This window comes from Neodiprion lecontei, chromosome 6 (assembly GCF_021901455.1).
Source record: "Neodiprion lecontei isolate iyNeoLeco1 chromosome 6, iyNeoLeco1.1, whole genome shotgun sequence".
In the NCBI taxonomy this organism is placed as follows: Eukaryota; Metazoa; Arthropoda; class Insecta; order Hymenoptera; family Diprionidae; genus Neodiprion; species Neodiprion lecontei.
Genome location: NC_060265.1, coordinates 3,961,747 through 3,986,631, shown reverse-complemented (window position 1 = coordinate 3,986,631; position 24,885 = coordinate 3,961,747). Strand labels below are relative to the sequence as shown.

At 45.3% G+C, this 24,885-nt stretch overlaps 1 protein-coding gene across 6 annotated transcripts in view; it reads left to right on the top strand.

The window, feature by feature from the left end:
* LOC107221027 (teneurin-a) overlaps positions 1-24,885 on the top strand; it is a 504,979-nt gene that overhangs the window by 201,699 nt on the left and 278,395 nt on the right. For all 6 annotated transcript variants that reach the window (XM_046742588.1, XM_046742591.1, XM_046742590.1 and 3 more), the window contains one exon: positions 7,948-8,187. In XM_046742588.1, coding sequence (XP_046598544.1) covers positions 7,959-8,187 — 229 coding nt within the window. In that variant the 5' untranslated portion in view covers positions 7,948-7,958. The remainder of the gene's footprint in view (positions 1-7,947; positions 8,188-24,885) is intronic.

Genomic DNA, 24,885 nt, shown 5'->3' with positions numbered 1-24,885 from the left:
GATTTAAATCGGTCCGTATGTGTATGTGTATACGTACCTATATACACGTACGCAGACAGCGGGTTGAGGGTTTTAATTTGGGTACATAGGAACGGGGACCTGGATTTCAGCCGAGGACTTACTAAGGAATGACGAATTAATGAGCCAGGTTACAGAGATGACGAAATTTTCGCCGTGCTTAATTCCGAGGAAAATTTCTAGTACAACCTCGTATCAGCGTTCCGAAATGAGGATCAGACTCTGATTAGCAAGGACTCGAACCGTGGAACAAATTTCGAAATCGAAAACCCGTATAATAACTTGGAGCCGTAAACGTAACGCCCGGATAGTTTTAACCGCAGGTGCGAGTAATTTGATTTCAGTTTGCGCTATTCCGTAATCCCGCATCGGGGCTTGGAAAGCAGCCCTCGCCTTTGTAGTCAATTAGGCATCTCCGTTTTCACCACCGACTATTCGCATTCGACGTGGTTTACTCGAGTGCCCTCAGAAGGGCCTAAGGGACGGCAATAACAAACGAGCGATGCACGACGTTACCGAATCGATGACTAATTCCTGCCCGCACGCCGGAAGAGGTGGAGGCTGCGGGGGTGGATCGGGAGACGAGAGGTCACCACGAGCGATAATATCCTCAGGCCCACCTCCAACCCCCGGCGTCTACGTCCATCCGTCAGTCGCTCCGTCGCGTCAGTCAGTCCACTCGATTTCAATTGAATTTCAACCCCCGAGCTTGCGGGCTATACAATATTAAATAGCTTCCTGGATTAAGATCCCAACTCCTAGACAGCTCTAACCCTCTCCCGGCATCCGGCATTCGCCATTCTTACCGCCCCCCGATAGACGGATACGACGCCTTGACGTTTCTCGGTTAACGTCGACGGATCGCTCGCTCCGTATTGATCTCGGATCTCGATCTACGATTTGAGGCTATTTTCGACCGGTTACCGAAGAGGATTTCAACCGCTTCTCCGATCCCGACGTGATACGTGCCGGACGGCGATGGCACTTCCTGTCAAATTATCACGTAAACATTGACTTGCGACGCGTTCTCGAAGTTTGGTAACAAAAGTGTCGAATCGTAGCTGCGATCATTCGACGGCCTGATCCGTGATGGCCAAAGTTTTAACGCAGCTCGAAAATTTTTCGATCGAAAAACGCATCGATGCGCTTTGCAAGCGAGTTTCCAGCCGCACGCAGGTGTGCATGTGGCTTATACCGGGCAGTATATAGCTCGGTTCTAGATAATAACGAAATCAGTGCTGCTCATGCATGCTGATCATCGAGCGAATCAATGGGGGCTAATATCACGCGTATGCAAATTGGAAAGGGGACGAGTCGTCGCCATATATATATATATATATATACACACACACGCATACGTACACACATACATACATGCATACCTATGCACACAGGCAAGGAGTACATACCGAGGGCAATATTATCTCCGCGTCAGCGGAGTTCCCCGAACGGTAGATCGATAATACGATTCCATCTTGTTACTTGCGAATTGAATAACCACGCGGGGAAGAATTGCAACATCGATATTTTGACGAGGTCCTCGAAGCTGGAGAATATTAAGACGAAGCTTCAAATTGCACGGTGACAATAATAATTGGAAAGTTTTATTATTAAAATCGGCAAAAGATTATTGTCGATAATTATCGTCTTCGTTACGTTGTTTCACCAAAATTATAATTCAATTTTACGAAAAATCCGTAGTAATTAATCATTCGTTAGGTTTGAAATTGATCTTTCTGTATCGAAATGTGACAAGTTTCTTTGTTTTTTTTTTTTTTTTCTGTTTTATAAATTTATTTACGAGAGAGAGAAGAATCACGAGGCATGGGCGGTAATCAGTAGCTTGTTAAACAACGTACACGCGGCATATCGGACTCGGGGAATTCGGATCAATCAACTAACGCAACACCATCTCTGTACTCCGTACGTGCTTGGGAATATCGGGTCAGTTCGTCGACACGGGGGTTCGAGGGGTGGTGGTGGTGGAGGTGGTGGTAGGTCGTCGACGAGGGGAGGAGGGAGGGTGTAGCGAGCGAAGGCCGACTTATTACACCCCCGGAATTACCATATAAATTATCACGTGATGAACCCGTAGAGGACGCGAGTCAAGTCAGGCAACTCCGAGCCTGCAGCCTTTGTCGAGGTTTCGGCAGCTCCGGCTAATCGGGTGAGCCATTTTATTCCCGCTTCCAGGTTGCTCCGGGTGATTTTATCTTCGAAGTATACCACCGCTCTTCGTTCCAGTCGGACGGCGCCGGAATGAAAGGAGTTTTTCTTTTTTCATTTCGTTTCTTCTTTTATTCCTCCCCGCCTCCATCCTCTTTTAAAAACAACGAAAACTCGATCACTCGCCTTTCCAACGGCGGCTTTCGAATATATTATTTACGGGCTCACAGGTTCGGTAAAAGGGGTTCGAAGGCAAACGCGAACCATTCACCCGTCCCGGAATTTTACCCGCGAGGGTCGAGAGGGTGCGTATTTAAGCGAACCTCGACATGTCTCGAAGATCACATTTGCCAGGCTTTACCCTTGTAACAGAGGTTACATTTTTCTTGTCCTAAAATAATTGGTCCGTAGCTTTGAAAAAATAGAAATGAAAATTCATGTTCATATATCGCCAGGGGCGTAAACTCGTTTCGTAAGGACATCACCGTCCGCTCGAGTATCTCGGTACAATATCTTTACACCCGATGACCGAAACTAGTTGCGAAATCAAACGGAAATTCTGCGATATACCAGCGCGAGCTAGTTTTGAACACGCGAAACGCCCACGGCGGTTGAAACTGACGTTTTATGGCTCTACTGCCAATCCGAAACTCGGGCAGTTAATAAGCTTTCAGACATTGCGGTTGCGTTTGAAGCTGGTTAAATGTCGAGCGGTGACTTTGCGCGAATCGATTAACCGAGAGGGAAATTTTTTTTTACCAAATCATGCACCGCGCCTCCTCCGAGCAGGATGAAAAAAAATAAGGGTTTTCCTTTCTTCTTTCTCTTCTCGTTGCCTTTGCGCCCTCTCCCTAAACATTCTACCGACATTCCTACTGCGGATATCATCAATATTTAATAACACCCGTCCGGCCGCTTCGGAAGGGCGCAACGACGTTTCGCTGTTAACTCTGGAACGACTCTTCCCTTCTTTGCCCTCCCTTACTTCCTCCGCACCTTTTGCTGGTCACGGGGCTTCCATAAGGAAGACTATGAATATTCAAGAGCCTTTCTCGAGCCATATCTTTATACGAGACCTCTCCACCCCGCTTTTCCCTTCGCCTTCCCTCTCTCTCTCTCTCTCTCTCTCTCTCCCCCTTTTGCTCTCATTCCTCTATGTTTCATGCATTCTGATGCCCTCCTTATACGTCGCCCTCACGGAGCCGCGCGACTCGCAGTAAGATGATACTACCGACAATTTTCTCAGTCTTAACTTAATTAGGAGCTATTTAAAAGCCCGTCTGACCTGCATCGCGGGGCGGAAAAAGACGCGCGAGATTTTCTTCTCTGGTTACTTTTCTCTTCTCGTATTCTTCGCCGCGTTTATTTCTGCTTTCTTTCTTTATATCTTCTTTCTTTTTTCCCGTTGCACCCTCTCACGTAATCGAGACAATAGCCATATCCTCTCGAATCTTATACGCCGTCGTGGTTTCTTAACCCTCTCACACTACGCCACTGCAGCTATGCTACTTAATTTCCTTCCGTACACTTAACCGGCTGTCGGAGTAATTTACAAAGTATTTACTTCATCCTCTTTGCTTTATTCGAAAACTTTCCAAGTGTAATACACACCATTCTGTAGGTATAGTTTAATTTACTCTGAAAAGAATATATAGGCATATCCTACATACGTATAATAGCGAAGCGCGAATTCGTTTTATTTAAGCCCTGCAAATTAGGTTCCTCATAAATTAGTCGCACTCGTTGGTAATTTTGCGTTATTCGACCATTCTGATTTCCTCGCTTACGCAGCGCCGCGAATTTTTTTTTTTTTTTTTTTTCAATATTAAATTCAACGTCGCCTAAATTTCCGAACGGTATCGATATTATATTTGACAGAAAATAAAACTAATAGCAATGTTGCTCTTCTGTTTCACGTTTACCGATTTTCCCACCAATCAATAGAAGGCCTGTTTTTATACAATTTTACTATCACAAGATTAAATCAGTATTGACACTGTAAATTTTTAGACAAAGTTTTTCAAAGTAAGTAGTTAAAATTCAGTCGCAAGATATTTTCATTAACGTAAACGGCACGTAAACGGCAGGTTATTTACATCCAACAAAATCACCAGATATTACATTTCGAAGGCGTCCCCGCATTGACGCGAAATCGCACGATTACTGTCGTGTATCTGTTTTCAATCTGTAAAATAGCCCGCGATCTTTTATGCATTCGAGCCGTGTTTCGATATTGGTTCGGACGTAGAACGCTCGTGTAGAAATATCCACCGTCCACCAACGTCTCGACGATAATCTACACTTGTTCTACGTAACGCTTACGTCCGGGTAAAACGTAGGCAGATTTTCTTCAACCGAATGCAGCGAGCAATTTTGTCCGGATCGCGAAAGATATCGGCAGCTGTCGCCGCTCGGGTCCAGCTGCAGTTCTCGAAATCGCTTCCCTCGAAATGTCCAATCAATTTTCAACGCCCCCGCAAGTCGAGCACGGCGCATCCTTTGGCCTCGTAAAGCGTCGATGATCCAGCTCCGCGAAAGCTCAAGCCGCAAGTTTTATCCGCAGGATCGATCCTCCGCCGCAATGCACTTAACCGTTAATTCCGCAATTTTCCACCGTGCAGCGGAAGTCGGATTTTGCAAATTTGCCCGAGGACGCGATGCAGACGTGCGGAGAAAACCACTCGGCGCTTTTTTACAACCTTCGGACGCACGCGATATTTTGACGCGACGCGCGATACTGCACTTTAAACCTTCCCAATTGTTGGGGATTTTTTTCACTCCAGATCTTTGATGAAAGTTGAAACTGTTTCGCCTCATCGATGCCTAATAGAGTGAAGACGCCGCTCTTTCTTTGCTCTTCCCTCCGATGTTTGCCCAGCGATATCATTTTACCGAGTATATTACCCATGGCATGGCCGCTCGCTGATCAGAAAGAGTGCACCGCAAACGTTGGACGTTCGGGAGAAGAGGAGGACAGGTTAAAGATTGATTCACCGGTTATTCTCGAGAGCCGGAGGGTGCTTCGGGGGCGGTAATTGATTAGGGAGGATATTGGCCCTCTCGCTATCGCTCGCAACATCGTGAGATACTACAATAGTCGGCGTGTAACTATAACCGAAGCGTTTCTCAAGGGCGCAGAATTCGAGCTGCTCCGAGTGAGTCCGAAACGCGTTGAAACTACGCCGAGAAGTACGCGCCGTCTCGCTGTCGCCCTTATACTCGAGAAGTCGACCCTTCTCGAGTATCTCTCGATCGAGTCAAGTTCCGCCGTCAAAGAAGGATCGGAATTTCATTACAAGTAGAAACTTCGAACCGGTGCAGGTGGCATACCTACAGCGGTAGGTGGTCCCAGAATTTGTGACTCGAGTGATATCGAGGCTTGTTTTCGCTCATCGAATTTCTGCCTAGGATCGCAAAAACTGCGATCGAAAGGAGATCATGCGAGATTCAATATCTGGACTGACTCGCGAGAGCGAACGGAAGGCGAAGCAAAGAGTGCGTTGCTCCAATTCCTATCACTCACCAAATCTGCGGAATGAATATTTATCGACGGAAAACCGCAGGAGGAAAGTTTTCAAACTCATTGGGTCCTCCTAACAGTGAGATATTCAGGTGTTTGTCTTCTCTCCTTAATATTTGTCCAACTAAGGCGAAACAATTTGCTCGCGTTGCGTTCGCCGCTGCGGTGCTATCCATCACGTGGTTTAACCTCGACGACAAGCAGACCCGGCATCTTCTCCCTGTTCCAAAAACGCCGGTTCGTAATTTATTCGCATATGCGCATGAAACGAAGAAGTGAATAATTTCTGTCTCTTTGGCTCTTTGGCTCTCTCGCTGTGAGTTTGGAATTTTTTACGAAGTGCTCTCTGAAAGGTTTCGAAAAATTGCCGATTTATTTTTGCTTTTTTTTTTTTATCGTTGATTTTACACCCACTCCGCGCACCCTTAACACTCCATCAGCGGCAAGGGTTGCCTCGCGTGATGGGACGATGCGAAATTCTATGCGCCGCAAAACAACAACGAGGCGTCATCGTGCCGATCGAGAAATTAAAATAGCCGGTTGAAGTTGAACGCGAGGTTCCCCGATGCAACCGCCGGTCATTTCAATTCGCTAATTGAGGTTTTACAGGTCAATACGAGGATCCGACTGAAAGTTTTCAACCGCTAACTGCTGAAATTTTATACACCTATTGATTCGGTTCTTCACGAATGCTTGAATATTTTTTATCTCACCGACAGTCGAAGTTTCGCCGGCGATATTTTGACAACGATGATTCAGCCGAATGCGTCGCGTCCCGAGTTTTCCTACACGTGATGTAATTTCCGTTCACCTACAATACCGGATGTCGTGAAAGGATCCCGGACTTCTCGGAACACGGGAGATTCTACGAGACTAGCGTCGCTGGCAAATTTATCACCGGAAACTGGTGTTTTCCTTTTTCGTTGACGATGAGATCAGGTTTTATTCGGCGCGATGCAATTTCATCCGCCTGATTTGGTATTTCGCCCCATTTTGCCAATTTTCGCGATGTTTGTGTTTGAATACAAAGAAAGATGAAAAAAGAAAAAAAAAAAATGCGGGATTTCACGACCTGGGATTGCAGGTATTGTCGGAGAATATCGCGCGACGATGCAATCGGTTCTAATATCAATACCACGGGTTCTATTTCAACGGTTTATTCCCTCCGCCATTCGCAGCTCCCTCCAGGAACGGCGAGGAGCTTTGTATTTTACTTTAGATTTAATTAAATTTTTACGTATAATATTTGCCCAGCAAATTCCCAGGCCAATTCCACGCCGGCTGCTCATGTCCTCCCCGGTAAACACCGGTATTTGTTTCCTTTAATTGAATTGGTGCACAGTGTAAGTTTCACCGTTCTGCCTATCTCCTCGCTTTTCTCGAAATTTTTCCCACCTTCTTTCTCTCACTCGCCACTCCTTCCACCCTCTCAAGATTTCAATCCGGCACTCTTTGAAAGATCCGAGATTCGAACTGAAGAAGATTGATACGATAATCGGGAATCGATATAACTAAAGACAAAAGGGACACGGCCGTTTATTAAAAAAAAAAAGTAAGAATCAGGAGTAATTTCGATCGAGGATCGAGCGGCTAGGAGTTGGGGAGTAAATTTTGAGTGCCTCGCGAAAACGGCAATATCACTCACAGCGACGACAGTTAATGTTTTAATCTATTCAGCGTCGAAATTGGCGCTTATCGCGAGATTGACAATTGATTTTTCACACCCCGAAGACGAAGGTTGGTGCTTAAAAAAAAGTGCGGGGCAATTTATCCGCTACCGAGACATCTTTCTCTTCGTTCGAGTCCGAATAAGTGAAATAAGAAAAAAACAATACGGAGATATTAAAAAAAACTTTCCGCGAACCGAGTAATTCGGCGATCCGTGAAAATATCGAACTTCTCCCACCCCTCTTCCTTAGGTACATCTGATAATAATTCCCATACACGTATACACGTGTAATACAGTTATACATACAAGTATGCCTGATACGATATCGAAAAGAGATGTGCGGAACCGTGAGAGAGGATAACGAGGCGCCGTGAAACGCCCCCGTGATTCTCGCTCCGTAAAAATGTGAGAACCAGGTCACGTAGAACCGTTACTCCGGAGAATCATCAGGCCAATTTACAATATAAATAACCGATTATTGACGGAAATTTTCCGCGACTCGTTGCACAAGCACAGCGTCCGAATCTCGGCTTCTCTCTAACCCCCCGCCTTTCTTCTTCTTACTTCTTCCCAGATGCCGCAGTGATGGAGGGCGAGGGCACCTTGGGCCGGGGGCACGCGAACGGGGGCCGCGGACTGCGCCGGCAGCGGTCCCTGGAATGGCGTGAACGGCGCGGTTACGGTGGTGCGCCATCGAGCAGCGACGAAGAGGACAACTCTCGCCACGGCGTCGGTGGGCCCCCGTCGACGGGGGGCCGGGGGGCCCGCAGTCCGGGCCAGGTCTTCGCCTCAATATTGGCGCAGCAGTACAATGGTGAGGAAGCGATTTTATACTTACCATTAATTTCAGCACGCGTTTCAATTGCTTCGAAATTGTTTCCGTATTTCCCCTTTATTGGTTTTAAATTACTTTGATCGAATGTTTATTGTACATTTGAATATATCTGGTACCGTGTCATTGGGATCGAGTATAAGTCTTCGATGTACACAAGGATTGGCGAATTGTGGTATAGCGGCATTAGCATTAGCAGCAGCAGGTTGGGTTGACGACCTTTAATTGTAGCATTACCAAGCGTAAATGGCTCGGTCGGAGGTAATCTTGCGGAAAGAAATGAAAGGTTCCCTTTCGTTTGACCCGATTCTTCACTCCGTCCTCTCGGCCGGCGGCGTTATTCGCAAGCCTGTGAATAAAAGTGACAAGAAAAAAAAAAAAAAAAAAAAGTGACGCAAACAAAAGCCGGGAAGGTGGGAATTTTTAACCGACTAAACATCGTTGCCCCCCCCCCCCCCCCCATTCCTACGAAACTCCGCCCTGACGCAACGCGGTATTGAAGATGATGGAAAATGAAAGATAAGAGCCTTTTATGTCAAAGCTACCGGTAAATTCCCTGCACATTGTATGTATGTGTATATATGTGCTGTAGTATGTATGCATATATATATATATATGTATATACACACATTATACTTAGCGCTTTAAAGCCACTTGGTGCTATCAGCCATTCAGAGGACTAAAAATATCAACGAATGAATAAGGCGGGAGTAGAAAAAAAATAAAAATCAATCGAAAGAAAATGAATTACGGAAAAAAGAAAAATGGGAAGAAAGGGGGCAACGGGTCATAACAATCAGGGAAATTCAAGGCATGATATTCGGACCCCTCCCCCCTCCACTCAAATGAGTCAAAATTTATTTATGCCATTGAGGATTCATCGGAGGTATTCACTTCTATCGGGTTCAATTAAAAAATTTCTGTTCAGGTGTCCTTCTCGAATATTGATTAAACAATTTCAGCTCACCTGTAAAAAGGTTTAATTGATAGTCGCACAGCATCTGAAAGATCTCTCGTGATCGGCATAATATTACTGCTAAGCTTTGTATCTTGTTTTTTGACCATTCTTTAAGATGGTAAGAAAAAAAAACAGAGAAACAAAAAAAAACGACGGTTCATCATCAAGTAACAAGTACGTAGTAAGATGAGATTTATTCACGCGTTTCACATCATATTTGCAAAGCGCATCGAGACGGCATCAAAACTCGTCGGAAATATATCACGCTGCGATTTTACGAGATACGACAAACATAATGATAAACCGCTGCCGCGGCGGTTGAGAAATATAATATCTTGGTAGAAAATATAATTTGACACCCAATTAAGGGGAATTAGTCATTGGATTGTGGATCCCCTTTTCATGAAAAATAATAACCCCTACTTTGAGGGATTACCCGTTGTAATTAGGCACCTCGAGTTATCAGCTGCCAATCATAATTGCTTGAGCCGCTTAAATTCTTCTTCCTATCTCCTGAGTTGTTCGACTTCTCCGTCGCTGCAAGGTTTGTAATAAGAATCCGCAATGCTAATTAAACCTCTTCGTCGACAATATTTTGCCAAATTTCGCGCCGAGTTCAGCATCCACTAAAAACCGATGCACGCGCTCCGATGAGAAGGATTCTGAAAAATTAACCGTCGGAATTTCATGATAAATTTTCAAACGTGAACTATGATTGATCGCACGCGAGCTTACAAAGTACATATTTTTCTTGCTTTTCTCCGGCTTCGCCAGTTTACCGATTTTAGCTCACACTTGCGGATACTTCGGAATATGAGAACTCTTTTCCTGATTATTTTTTTTTCCTTTCCTCACTGGGGTTTTTATTTTATTTTTCTTCCCCCCGCAGCAATTTTTTCGCTTTCTTGCAAGAAACGTAGAGCGCTGCTTCACCCGGCAATAACGCGCCGGAGTTTTTTTTTTTTCTTTCTTTCTTTCTTTCTTTTTCACTAGACTCGTCCATCATATTCCATCAAACACTTAGAAGCTTTGCAGACCTTCTAACGTTCTCGATCACGCCTCTTCCTTCCTCTACCTACATCCACCGCCTTCCTCCTCTTCTTCTCGAGCCTCCAGACTTCGGGGATTTGATCCCTCGCAACCTCCAACCCGGATCTCAGGGCCTGGATTACGTATTTCCAAAATTAGTTTCACCCTTTTAGGAACGTGCGCAACCGAGGTGTATACAGTCGATAATTATCATCTGTATTCTTCGTGATCGCTCAGCCCGATCTGACGTTCGCAAGCCTTGCTTTTTTTCTCATATTATCGTACAAAATCAATAACAGATAACTAAGGAAAAAACGAGCCGATGATAATTTCAAGAAGCGTGCTGTATAAAGAAGAAGAAGAAGTTGAAGAGAAAACGGACGATCGTGAAGAAAACCTTGCTGCAGCTTCTTTCTCTCTCTCTCTCTCATTCTTATTTCACAAAGTGGCTTATCTCAAGCGCGAACGATCTCGACTACGCACCGGAACGTTAATCAAATAATGAAAACTGGTAATCCGTACCCATCTCATTTAAGTCGAGGCACAGCAGTGGTTAACTTTTCTCTTGTACATTATAACTTTTAGCTCGTTGTATAATTATTCTCTCTCTTACTTTCACTCCGCGAATATCGAAGTGAATCAATTACACTGTAGAGCCGTTAGGAATCATCGGCGATGTCTACTGAGGCGTAATTCAATTCCTCGCATTAAATTTCCCCTCCTTTGAAAACTTTGTCCTACCTTTTTAACGAAATGCTATGTACGCTGTCGGAAAAATTTAACTAAACGTAACGTTCCAGCCGGTCCACTTTACGTTAAAATTATTTATTTCATTATTGTTAGTAAATATAGCATTTAAATTGTCATATCAACAATTAATTTGTACTTGGTACTTTTTTTTTATATTACTTATTAATATATTAAAAAATGGTTAAATCGACACACAAATTTTAGTGGATCTGCTGGGACATTTCTTTTCTAACCATGTAGGGATCCGTGTAACGCGCTCTGGTTGACGAAGCTCGAATGCAGAGCTTACATGAACGAGCGAGCAAGGCCACTTAACACTTATCTCATTGCGGGCGACACTCGAGCCCTTACAGTCGGAGGTACGGAGAGGTGGCAGAGAGAAAGAGAAAAAATGAGAGGATAGACGGAAAGTTTCGGTCCCGCTTGAAGTCGGCTGTGTTCTTTGAAAGAGCCCGTTCGCGGATGCAAAACGGTATCATCAATTACGCGTAACATCCAGCATCCCACGCCTCACCTCGCCTCATCGCCATCCCAAAATCCCGCTCGTAGCATTGAAATATTTCACTGGATTAAACGGAAAAAGTATGCTTAATGATTAACGAGCAGTGCCGTTTCCATCTACGATTTTAGTGACGCGCGTTTATAGGCGAGAGGGGGCGGTATTTTTTAACCTGAGATCACCGCGCGTACAATGTTAATTTTTTCAATTTTGATTTGTTCTGTTACCCCAAATTATTATAGGTAAACCATGCGAATTCATCTTCGTGTTAAAGTGCCTGATTTTCGTGTGGCTATAGATCTGATTTAATATTCATTATCTAAAGTCCTGTACAAACGAAGGTCTTATCTCAAGTTCAGTGATCAGTCGTGAGTTTCGATGTCGAACGAAGAGAAACATCGGGGTAGTTTCCGATCTCCGAGGACTGTTTCGGCCGCTCTCCTTCTCACCCTGTCCTCACCCCACGGGAATTTTGGGGATAAAAAAGCATCACGGATACATTGGTGGCCTCAGAAATCGTACACGATTTCGCGCCATCGATGCTTGTGCTATCACGTGCCTCGGTGGAGGAGGCGTCGAGCCCAGGGTGGTTCGAGACGGAGGCTGGACTCTGGACCAGTGGTAATCGACGAGCAGTGGATTGGAACAAATGCAGCCAGACGCGGGTGAGCCGTCGAAGGGTTGGTCGGCTGGTTGTTTGGTTCGTTGCTTGGTACCCTCGGAGGGTACGTCCGTGGAGGGTGGAAGAGTTTCAGTTGGGTTGCTACTCGCGCCGGGATCCCGGTACGTCGCATTAATTGAGTCCCAGACTCGTCCCTCTTTTGACCGACGCTATATTTCAACACATGTGAACACGCTCGCGAGTATCACCCTTCTTTAGGTGTACCCTCTTCCTCCTCCTCTTCCTCCTCCTCTTATTCCCAGGCGCACTTTGTCTGCCCCGGGTGCTGGATCCATGATTGGAGCCTGGATGGACTCGGGTTGACGTTAATGGGGTGCCTGATGGTCGGTGTCTGGTGTCTTGAGTCTGGTGTTTCGTGCCCGTGTCCGATGCGGACCTTGAATCATTCCTGTCATAAAAAAAAAAAACTGGCCCGACGTACCGCATAATTGGATCCATCCTCGTGGAGCTAAAAAAGCACCAAAGAGGTTGATCGATGCGCAAGAGCAATTCTTCTCCGCTGATCTACGTGTTTGAGCTAGCCTCATGTGTCTATTCGCGTCGATAATTCGAGAAGCTGAATTTTTGATTCAACGACGTCAATTTCGAATCACCAGCGAATGGAAAATAACGAAATTGTCTATCCGTCGACGAGGAGTGCTTTGCGCACTTTGGAGGTAAAATTTTGCGGTCCGAATCCGTCGAGAGGGCAGGTCGTAATGAATTCCTAGCCCGGGAGACTACACGGGTGACTGGAATAATGAAATGTATTAATCACTCGGCGGAGACAACGTGGCGGAAAATATACACAACCGCCTCCGGACAAGCGTGTGATTCATCAGCGGCAACTGTCGACAAACGGCCCATTTTATATATTAGAGAGGATGGTACGCGAGTGCCGTGTACATACAGCTATACACCCACCCACTCGGAGTTTGCTTTATACCCCAAATTAACTCCGGGGATCATCCGACTTCAAGGGCGCCGCCTGATCCTCACAAAAGACACGTCAATGGGAACAGTCGCTTTTTTCTTCCTCCACGTTGCAGGGTATGAAAGGCAAGTATGTCAATCGCCAGCGGGATGATCATGGACGTTCCTCAGGGTGGGGCGCAAATGATAACTGATGATGCCGATTGGTAGTGAGCTTGTGAGGAACGGCACGGTGCGTGAATTTTTTCGCGCTGAATTTCAACGCGCTGGCGTCACTTTTCCACGTAAGTAACAGAAAAACTTTCAGTTCTCAACGCGAGAGTGAAGATCAAATGACAGCTATTAATATCCGGCTGTCCGGGTTCGCCGGGGATCAAGTGGACATAATACCGTCAGGTCGTTACATTCTCGACGTTACACGTCACGTTTCGACACCTGATCTTCTCGCTCGGCAAAATATTATCTACCCCTTGGAAAAAGTAACGAAGGATGTTTGTTTTTCCTCGGAAAGAACCTACCACCACCTTTCATCCGCTGACTTTCGAGTAATCATCCGTTTGCGGTCCGATGAGTTTTCGACTGGATTGACTGGAAATTGACACTGACTTGAACCGATAAACATGTGTGGATCTGGGATAAGGAAGAAAAAAACGAGTATGGCAAAAAAGAGAAGGCGCGGTCTATCCATGCCCCTGAAGCTGCAATCGCATCTGTCTCCTATTCGCGAAATAGCTGTACGACACAATACAGTAGCTTTCTATCCGAACCATTTCTCAAAAGCTGGTTATCCATACGTGGTTGCACACGCGGATCGCAGAGTATTCATTCGAAACGTATTTCGACCGGGTTCCTAGACACTCAGGCACCCGTGACGCTGCAAGAGATACGATGGAGACGGGAAAACACGTTCCAGGTTGCATCGTCGTTTGTAAATTCTTCAAGTGAGAGCCACTTAACCCTCTTTCTCGAGGTAAACTGCTCTCAGACTCCCTCTCCCTTTCCAGTGCTCGCTCCAGTATCGCTCGCTAACAAATTCGATTTCGTTGCATTCTGCAGTGACGCTCCTGACCGTCTGGGTTATCGACCGATAAAATTTTCGCGACGCGCCAGATCTTCTTCATCCACTTTCTCGTTTCTACGTGAACCGTGATGCATCCGCTTCCGCTTGTTCTTCGGTACAACCTTGGAGATCAGCTGATGATGAATACAACCCGGAACGGTAAACTTTACCTGGTGAAGACGGCTTATCGCCTTTGTTATATCCTGCTGGCAAAGGACGGATCACCCGCGGACCACGGTCGCTGGTATCTGCAACTTTTGCACGTCCCTTTTAGCACGTGACCGCAACTCAGTTGCTGCGGCTTGACATTGCCGAGAACCAGGCGATATTCAGAAATTATCAATGCCGTGCTGCTCCACTAGAGGATTTGGAACACCGAGGGGGAAGTGAACGCTGGAGGGTATGAAAGGCACGGAGGGTGGAAAAAAAGGTATATACATAGGTATATACTATACATGACAAGAGGCAGAGCGAACTCGCGCGATTTGACATCTCCGTAATGCCTTTTTAAAGAGGGCATAAAATATGAGAAAATTACATCTGCATGGAAATCGGCGAGTGGAAAGTTGCCTCCTACGCGAGAACGCCACGCTGCCGCCGACAGGAATATTGGAGAAAAAGTGTCAGTCCCGCGCGCATATATTTGTATGACGAAAATTTTTCCCTATACGTAACATCCGCCTTTTATATGTTACACGCGAAATATTAATTACACCGGTCAGATGACCACTGGAGATGGAAATTACAAATTTAGGTGTTCGTATAGTATTACAGCCGATGAAGTTAATCGCGCACGAAGTGTCGTACTTTACAGATCGAGGTTCAGTGTTCATTCGTATCGAGCATAGACACGACTCTGTAAATGCAGTGATCATGTTTCCTGGAGGAGTGAAAAAACGAAAAAGATAAGGAATAAGAAGAGGAAGAATAAGGAGACAAGGAGAAGTGAAAAAGGAAAAGGAAAAGGAAGCAGTTACCGTAAAGAGGTCAGGTAAGCCGCAGACTTGATCCGTGCGGATGTCGACGTGTGGCACTCGCTAAAAGCCCAACGTTGGTGGCTTTTGACGTCACTCTAAAAGACGGGATCAGTCTGCTCCACTAATGGCGAGACGCTCTCGCATACATCGAGTAAACTCACTCTGGTAGCGGCGGGGGGTAACCTCGGGATATCCTGCTGGAATGAGTGGCAATGCGTGGGAAAATGAATCTACAACGAGTAAAATGGCCGAGGAAGAGTATAGCTAATTCCTGTAATAGACGGGATCTTATCAGAGACGTAATTGCTTTTCGAACTTCATTATCCGTCACCGGGATATGCTAGGCTATGCATGTGCCGCTTAACTTTTCCTCGGTTAATTCAGTCAGACGCATCCCCTGAGCCGCTAATTTTGCTAAGCGGTGAACGGAGCCTATCTTATACTCCCATTTCTCAACAAGGATACAAAAACTTTGGCACAACGCACATTTGAATGAGTTACCGTTGAGAACGGCGTGTTAAGGCGGCAATCCAAATGTCCAACGGTCAGAACTCTTCCGCTCGTTCTGTTGTAACTTCCAACGCGATCCGCGAACGTCTTGGAATCCATTTATACCCAATTCGTCCACGCGATTTGTTTAACCGTCGCACTTTAGCACAGATCTCAGATTTCTGGCCCGGAAAGTGGTTCCCGGTTCTTCGACACCGTTCAGTCGCTAATTATCACGCCTGAACGGCGACGTGGCTGCGAAATGCGGCCGTTGGTTACCTCCAGGCTTAATCATAGACAACGGCGAATCGACCGCAACCGTTGTTCCGCGAGCCCCCGATGCGATGCATCCATTATATCATCCCCGGTGCAGGGTGCAAGATAGGGCTGCTCGGTTAGGCTTGTAGAGAGTATCGTAACGCCTATACCTGCCGACCATACTTGGCCAGGTTACTACGTTACTACGGCCGCAACACGAGCCCTCACCACGCTTAACGCGTCACCACGTCCGTATATCATTCATAAACTGCAACCACACTGCACCGTTTGCTCCTGCTGCTACAGCAGCCAGTCAGCCCCCGAATTCCGGCCAGATTTTCACCCTCCGATTAGGTACGTAACGTTGCTTCGAAATCCGGAAACGGTGCATGCCTCTTCTCCCAATTCCATCGGCCTTTCTTTATCGAATCATTGTCTACGACTGCCGACTATAACTTGAACTTACCGTAGTTCGACAGCTGCCAGACTAATCACAGGTCTTGGTCACTCGGCGTTGTCGAGGAGTTGCTGGGCGCTCACCGGACAGAACGGACTTCGCGTTATCAATTCAGAAGGTGTAAGGCTAAACTCCGACGGAGTTCGCTGGTCTGCATGTACATGTATAGAGAAGCGGATAGAGGTTGACGGCTTACGTGCAGAGTTCATCCTTTTATTAAACCATCAGGGATCAACGTTAGCTCATGCAGTCGGCACATTCTTTGTTCGCCGTTAGCGTTCACCTAACTTTTTTCAGGTGCACGGGGTGTACCCACGTCACAGGTGTGCTTTTAAATTTAGCTCGTAATTGCGAACAGCGTTCACCCACGGTGTTGCATTATGGGTGACACTTGTGTGCGCAACGATGTAGACGGGTTTCCTCTGTGTAGCGTTTTCATACATGTTTCCATGGACGCGGCTGACTGCGTTGCCAGATCAAAGCTGTTAATTTTGGGGAGAGAAACCGTGGTGATCCACGTCGTTCCTTCATTTACCAGCTGTGGTCCCGTTCATCATTACGTCGATATATGCGTAGGTATGTGCGGCTGGGATTGGAACGGTGGTGTAACTCGGTATTCACAAAGGTTTCCTACCGGTAAAGCGCCGAGCTGAAACCACCCGTCGATCGGTGTCAACCGTTCAACAGCCTGCACCGTACATCGAGTGTCACAGTGTCGCGTCGAATGGAATATTGGCTGGCACACTGTTATAGTACCTCCAGAACGTGATCACAGAGACGGACGTCAGGCCAGCCAACTTGGCCTCACCCGTTTAACGCTTTGCCTATCCAATCCATCGGATCGAATCGAATCGAAGTTGGTTGGTGGCTGGGTTTATCGGACATTTGCACTTCCGAAAACCCCGTCACGTCGTGCCAATGCCCAGTCATCTTCTCACCCTCCAACGACGAAACTCGTTGCAACTTTGACACGCTGCAGGTGTAGTTGACGCTTGATTCTTAATTCTATTATTATTTTACTCGGCGTCAGAGCGGAGCTTTCGGAATTTTCGAAGAGCGTTCTTTGAAAATTTCCTGCTCGTAGAGATAGCGGGACGCGTATCTTTCGGGGGAAATGGGCTTTCCAAAGCGGCACTGCCGGTCCTCTTTTTCAAACGAAACGTGGTCACTAATAATTTTCATAACCCACAACGGCCGTTTTACCCTCCACTTAATATTCGGGACTATAACCGTTAAGCTGGATGTGCTTGGCGCGAGCGAATCTTATCTTCTGCAATATCTTTCTCTCTCTCTCAAATTCCCTTCCCTTCGTCCGGATGCACGTTCCCCGAACCACGTACCGCTCTTGGTCTCGGGACGAACCGACTTTCGTCTCTCTGTTCCTCCACTTTGCAGAATAAACTAATCGCGTTGCTCGGTAAAGTAAAGCGTTTGAATCGAAAGAAAACAGAGGTCAACTAACGATTCTACGACTATCTATTTACACTTTTGAACACAGTCCGCTGGATGCCTCTGTGTGCTTTAGAATCATTATAAAGCCTGGCACCGTGTCGCTCTAAAACTAATCTGCACAGCTCTCACCAAGTTTGTTGCCACGTTATGAGAGATGCGAATTGCAACGTATTGTGACTGAAACACCCGCCATGCAGAAACGTACGCGTGTCGCAAACGATAAACCCTGAACACCGCAGCCAATTTGCATTAATCTATTCCTCCCTCTCGGCGAAATATGATGGTAAAATCTAATATTCACTTCTGGGTGAATTTTAAGGATCAGGTGAAACAGGTTAACGGAAAAATCAACTATTTTACCATAATGAAACCATTTTTTTTTTCTTCTACTTTTTTTCCCCGTTTCCAGAACTAATAAAGCCTGCAGTTCTCGGTGTGATCTCAAGTTTACCAGTGACCGAGTCAGGTGAATATGCTCGGAGACGAAAGCCACACGAGAGTGTAACACCGTTTAATTTAACGGGGTCTCGATTGTTTTGCTAGCATAAAAGATCCCGCCTGAACCCCGGCAGCTCGAGCGAAGTCTCATTTAGCCCTTCTGTAGCCACGTATTCCGAGCAGAGAGTAATTTCATTAATTATGTTTATTTTAACACGCGGCAGGGACTGTCGAGCACTGCGTGTTTAGGCTAACCAAGTACAACAAAAGCAGATCTCTCGGCATTTGTAGGGAAATGTCAAGATTACGTCCCACTTCAGAGAGAATACAAGAGAAGAGAGAAAACACACGTTTCATTTCGTTATATTATGTGTACGTATCTTCTCGATTCTTGACTCTGATTTCCAACATTTTAGACGGGAAAGAGCGAAGAGATCACTGAGGTTAGAAGGCGAGTGCGTTTCCCGTAGTGTCCGACCGAAACACGATTTTCAGTCGAAACAGATTTAAAATTTCGTTAAATTTTTATTACAGCCTGAAATCTAGTGTTTAATCATGCTTTGTAACAGATTATTAGATCAGAGTAAATAAAAGACATTAATTTATCGGGAATTAATTTTATTTTTGGAATGCAACGTAGGTACAAAATTAATTTCCCGACACGAAAGGAACGCTAATTTCAGCCGAGCCAAAGTTTCGGTCAATTTTTCGGTTCTAAACTCGAAAACTTGGATCGGTCTTTAGTTACCCATTTTCTGCGGGCCACTTCTTCAGCTCCACCCTGCACGTAACGTATACCTGGAGGGGTTATAACTTATACCTAGAGAGGCCGTGGTCACTCAATAATGCAACTCCTGGCAGCCGACGCAGGAGAACCAGGGTCCTGTGTGTATACCTGGAGCGGTGTGTAAGTCGTGATTAACATTTGACGGGATGGGGGTAAATGGAAAGGGCAACGGGGTGTCGGCGAGGGGGTTCAGAGCGGTCGGACTGACCGTTGCAAAAGCAGGGGAGAATGCGAGTGAGGCGGACACGACGAGTACAAGGTATGGAAGCCTGCAAGGTTTCATTGTCCAGTCGGTTAATTATTCGTAAAGGAAATTAATCCCCCTTCTTGAAATAATTTATTATCCCTAACCAGCGAACGCTACACGAGCAAGAATTATTCAGTTAACAGCGTTTCTCATAACTCGCAAAATTGTATTTCCCTACCCGGCAGCACTTTGCCTCCGCGCATATATACTTTGACCACCGACGAAAGCTACGGCCGCTCGTATGGGACTCCTCTCGTTTTACTTACCATAGAATCTCTTGGGGGCTAATTGATTCGCGAGATGTTACGATCGTTTAAACGCCGGTCGATTGCAAAGGGGGTTGTTTTTCTGTCCCCAGATATTCGTTGCTTTCTTTTTTTTTCTCTCTTATCTCTGTTTTTCAATGCACGTTATATTATCAATTTCACTTTTTTTTTTTTTTTTTTACCATCGCTTAATGTTAATTCTGCTTTGTTTTCTTCCCTTTCTTTTTCTCCCCCGACCAATCACTCGATCAGTGAACACTCTCTACAGAACCCGAGCGACGACGCCGCGGTAACATTCGTTAGTTTACCAAGTGGCTTCATCAATATCGCGTTATAATGGACAGGTACAAATGGGGCCGATTTGTTCGCGTCTAGGGATCGATCAGGAAAATCCATCCGACCTCGCTCCGAGTGTGATTGAAACAGTACTTTGCTCCCACTCGGAGTTTCGTATTTTACACCTGTAGATGCAGACGCTTTTCATCCACAAGGCGATGTCCAGGTGTTTGGGGGAAAATCGAATCGTGCGTGCGCAATAAAATTTCGGGCCTCGCTCGACCGCCCCGTGGTAATATGCGTAACACAAAACTATCGACTTGCTCGTATTTCACAGGACGGTGGTTCCGGCGGACTAGTTTAATGCGCGAGCGATAGGCAACGTCCGTCCGCATAATACCGGCGTTAGAACTAAAAATACACCACGGCTGAGTTTTCACCACGTACTTAATTCTGTATTTTTGAAAATAAAATGAGAAAGAAAGAAGTAACTCACTGAACGAAATTCCTCTTTCGTTTCACACTTATGCGCGATGATTTGCTTCACGCGAACCAACGACTTACATTTATTATAATTCTATAAATACGCGAAAAGGCGAGACAGCTGATTCATGGAATAATCAACCTTGTGTACAAATTGTAGATAAATTATACATGAATTTCGCGCAAAGATCGTTTCCATACTTTCGATTTAACCAGTAGAATGAAATGAACGTATAAGTAGTGGTTGAAGGCAGTTCGATCTTCGATTACCCGTACCTAGATTTTTTTTATTTTTTTATTCATCATCCTCTTCCCTTCATTTCGGTTCACGGAAGGGTGATTTTTCCATCCTGTAAGCAGTCAGGGCGGAAGTCGTATATATCCGAACGATCGGTGAGCTTGTTGCGGTAATGCGAAAAGTTTTTACGTCACCAGTTAACAAAACTGCATTATATATGCATATACCTATATCGTGGATGCGAATGCAATGCGTGGGGATATATATTTCCTGTTTCGCAAACTAATACGCGGCGGCAAAGGGAGAAGGAGCGGAGGGGGGGGTGAGGGGTGGGGTTGCTAGGGGGTGCTGAGACCCTGTAACTGCAGGATGGGATTCGGCAATGCCGCACGGGCCTTATAGTCTACATATATACATAGTATATATAGGGGTGTGTGTGTGTGTGTGTGTGTGTGTGTGTGTGTGTGTGTGTGTGTGTGTGTGTGTGTGTGTGTGTGTGTGTGTGTGTGTGTGTGTGTGTGTGTGTGTGTGTGTGTGTGTGTGTGTGTGTGTGTGTGTGTGTGTGTGTGTGTGTGTGTGTGTGTGTGTGTGTGTGTGTATACATACGTATATACCCAGGTTTATTCAGCTACACAGCGAAAGCGGAATGTTTTTATTTTTCTCTTTCTCCGCATTTCCGTTCCCTCCTCCCTTATTCCCTCCCGTCTCTTCCGTTGTTATTTTTTACCTTTGTTTCTTCTTTGTTTTTTCCTTTTTTTTTTTTTATTTTGTTTTCGTTTTTCTCTATCTCTCTCTCTCTCCCTCTCTCTGTTTCTCTACTCTTGCCTCTTTTTTCGACGTTTTTATTCTCGCTTTAGTTTTATTTACGTTCCACACTTTCGCCGTTATCCTACACACCGTGTGTCGTTGTTCACCCTCAGAACAATTCTTTCTCGTTTCGAGGCTATTGTGTATTCGGACACGTGTATGTACTTGCTTTTGCATGTGCGTGGGTGCGTGTCTCTCCGTTGGCTGCAGCGACGACTCGTTGAGATGTAAATTCGATATTTGTATTTACATACCGTTAATTGAGTGAAAATGAACGCAGAAATCAAATTGTTACCTCGGTGCCGGTAAAATTCGCGTTATATGTCTCGAAACGCAATGGTTGTTTATTTACTTTTTCTTTGTTTTCCCCCGCACTCTTCTCTCTTTCGTACAACCTTACGGATTTTTTATACACCGTCGCTGTTATTCGTATTATTGGAACCAATAGTTAATCCTTTTTACGTTATAGCCTTAGAAACAAAATATTATTATAATGAAAAATTGCCAACGCTCTGGTGACTTTTTAAAAGACAAAAAGATTTGTAAGTCAATCGAGAGTATCGAATTGGTTGTGTGAGAAATAATGGTGGGGTAAGAAACTCTGGAAGTACGCGGAGTCAGCTGGGGTTGATGGCCGAAGGAAGTCTTCGCACGCAAACCGGACTGTTTCCGAATGTCCCTGGTTATTGCCGAAAAAAGCCAACTCCCGGTTTCATTACTGTACACATATATTTCGAGCAGGGTCTGCACCGCTTCTTCTCCCGTCATCCTTTACCGTTTGCGGTCATACTCCATACAGCGGATCAAATTGACCGTGCGTGGAATTATGTTTATGACTTCTTTACACACGTTGCATACGTGGATATTTTGATGGCGGAAAAATTGCCGGGTAAAGACTGAAACAGTAACGGTATCTCGGTACAGCAGGGAAATATTTCTCAAGTGAAATAATCGTTTTGAGCATTCTTCCGATGTAGGTATGAAGTATATCGCGAAAAACGGAATGAAACTGAAAAAACAAACACATGTGTGTGTGTATACATATTCGGTACGAAGAAGGAAAGAATGATGAGGAAGAGCGGGTGGTGAAACAACAATTTTGAAATATCACGAGAAACCAACCCCCGCGCAATAATAAACTGAAAATAATATCGAAATAAAGATCTTAACTCCGAGCCACGTGGGGTGGGGGGAGCGAAGTTCGGGGGTTTGCAAACTTTTCTCATAACTTTGTTATCCGACCAGGAAATAATTGTACTACCTTGTATGCAGCCCCTCCGTACACCGTTTCTCATTCCCCCTCCTTTTATCACCGCGGGTATAGACCGACGTAGGTACTTTATTTGCGGGGTTTTATTCTCATGATTTTTATTCCCCGTCTTAAAAGGATTTGCGCTGATTATTAGTTGGCCATACGATTCATCCCGCACACAATGGTTCTAGGGATTGGCAAAATTTGTTCAAAAATTCGGGAACACCGACGTACGCACATCGCACAATATTCTTTTTCAAACATCGTACGATTTCTGTTGCGTGCTTAATTATAATCCAGGAATCAAATCACCCTCGGTTTTGGTTGGCAGACTCATTTCGAGGCGCTGTAACGGAAGTGAAAGACAAGCGTCTTTTTTTTTTTTTTTTTTTTCTCTTTTCGAGTCAAAAACCACCCTCCTTGTAAGTGACATCGGCGTTGTTTCTTCCGCGGCGTGGGTGGAAAAGGGATCGAGCCACCTATCTATACCTGCCTTTTCTCCAGAGGCGAACGGCGAGCGAACAAACTCATATGATCCGGGAACACAGAGACTGCGTTATATAGCCTTCGCTTGTTTCCCGGGGGGGTTTAAAATGGTAATTCCTTCGGTGCAGGGGAGCCGTCCCGACGCTCGCCGGCCTCGCCGGATCCAGGACGGGACGCCAGGATGATCCTGCATGCCATCCCCTTTCACTCCCGTGCAGGCAATGTTGCCAGTGACAGAAGCCGGGTTTCTGATCCGACATTTAATTTGCGTCACCCTCCTCGCCCTTCGCCTTCCCTCTCCACCCCTCTCAAAAATTGCTTTTCCCCCGCCCCCTTCGACTCCCTGCACGTCGAGTGACCCGAAGACGAGAAAGTAACTCGGAAAGGGATTGATTGATATCAGATAAAATAAAAAAAATAATGATAAAAAAATCAAATGAAATTAAAAAATTTTAAAATACGAGGTGATTGCGAAGAGCTCTTGTTTTCGAAATCGGCACTGATCACTCGATTCGTCGACGTTTGTTTCTACCTCGGCGAATATGATCCTTCTCTTCCACACAATTTTACAATTTTACTTTACGACCACTCAGGCTCTGATTGTGCAAAAAATTAGCCTGAGATCAAAGTGAATTGAACAGGATCCAAGTGGCTTCTTTGTATCCTTTGCCTGCTGGCCATATAATAACTACAATAATAATAATAATAATATCTTTGCACAAATGCAATGAAAACATTTCTCCACCCCGGGGTTAGAGGCGTACGAACACACACGCGCGAACATCGACAAGCCAGTTCTCATCAGCGGTTGTTCCCCGAACGAGCATCGGCTTATTAAGACCCTACACCAGATGTGTACGGAAAATAGGGGTGAGAAGGGCGCGGTGATCCTTCCGTCAAAGAGCCCGCCCCAGGGAAGCGCCGCGCGGTTCCTTCCGGGAGAAAAACGACATTTTTCACCTGTTGAAAGTTTGTCATATTTTTTTTTTCTCTCTTTTAATGCTTCACCTTTTCTCGCGAATGGCTTCGGTCCTGGATTTCAGGATTGCAGACTACTAGGAATTAGCTTTTTGCTTACGTGAATTATTTAAACGCGGAGGAAGGATGATCCGATTTTGACATTTAATTAATTAATCTCTTACTCCCCGCCTCGACGCGGCATTCTTATTATACTTTTATGCAGGTCTCGGGGTTTGATATTCGTCGTTGATCTGGTATAATCCACAGGGGTGAATCCGGGCCTCGATGTTGTCTTTGCCGGTACAGCAGAGGTGGTGAACTTTTCGTTTTACTCATCGTCGGAGGCTCGGATTAAAAGTTTCGATTAAACGGACCGGAGCGTAGAAGAGGAAGTCATATATTTACTTGGCGAAGAGAGAAAAGGAGCCAGAAGTAACCGGCTCTTAATTTAATTATAACTTATTCAGGGGCTCGGAATCTCCGGGATTCTTCCGGGTCGCTCCAGGGTCGAGATTGCTGCTCGGCTTCCCTCCTCTCAAAAATTACAAACAACGGGATCCAAACATGTGTGCACAAACATGTTTTTCGCACGTTCAATCTTCGTCATCGAACAAACTTTCGATCACTAGTAAAAAATACTATGGGAATTTTTTTTTATACACTTATCATACATATTTTATATAAGTCAACTTTTTAGCTTTCGGAAATTTGCTAATATCCCAAAAAACAAACAATTAATTTTTCCCAGCAGAGTAAAAGAATTATAAATTCGGTAAGAAATCTGTCGCATCAACGTTCATTGTTTAAGGGTCGAACGTGCGGCGCCGTGTATTGCATCATTGATTCATTTTCGTTTTCTAAACTGTTTCTGATTTTTTCTTTTCCCGCCATAGAGGGGAGAAAATTGTCATAGTACG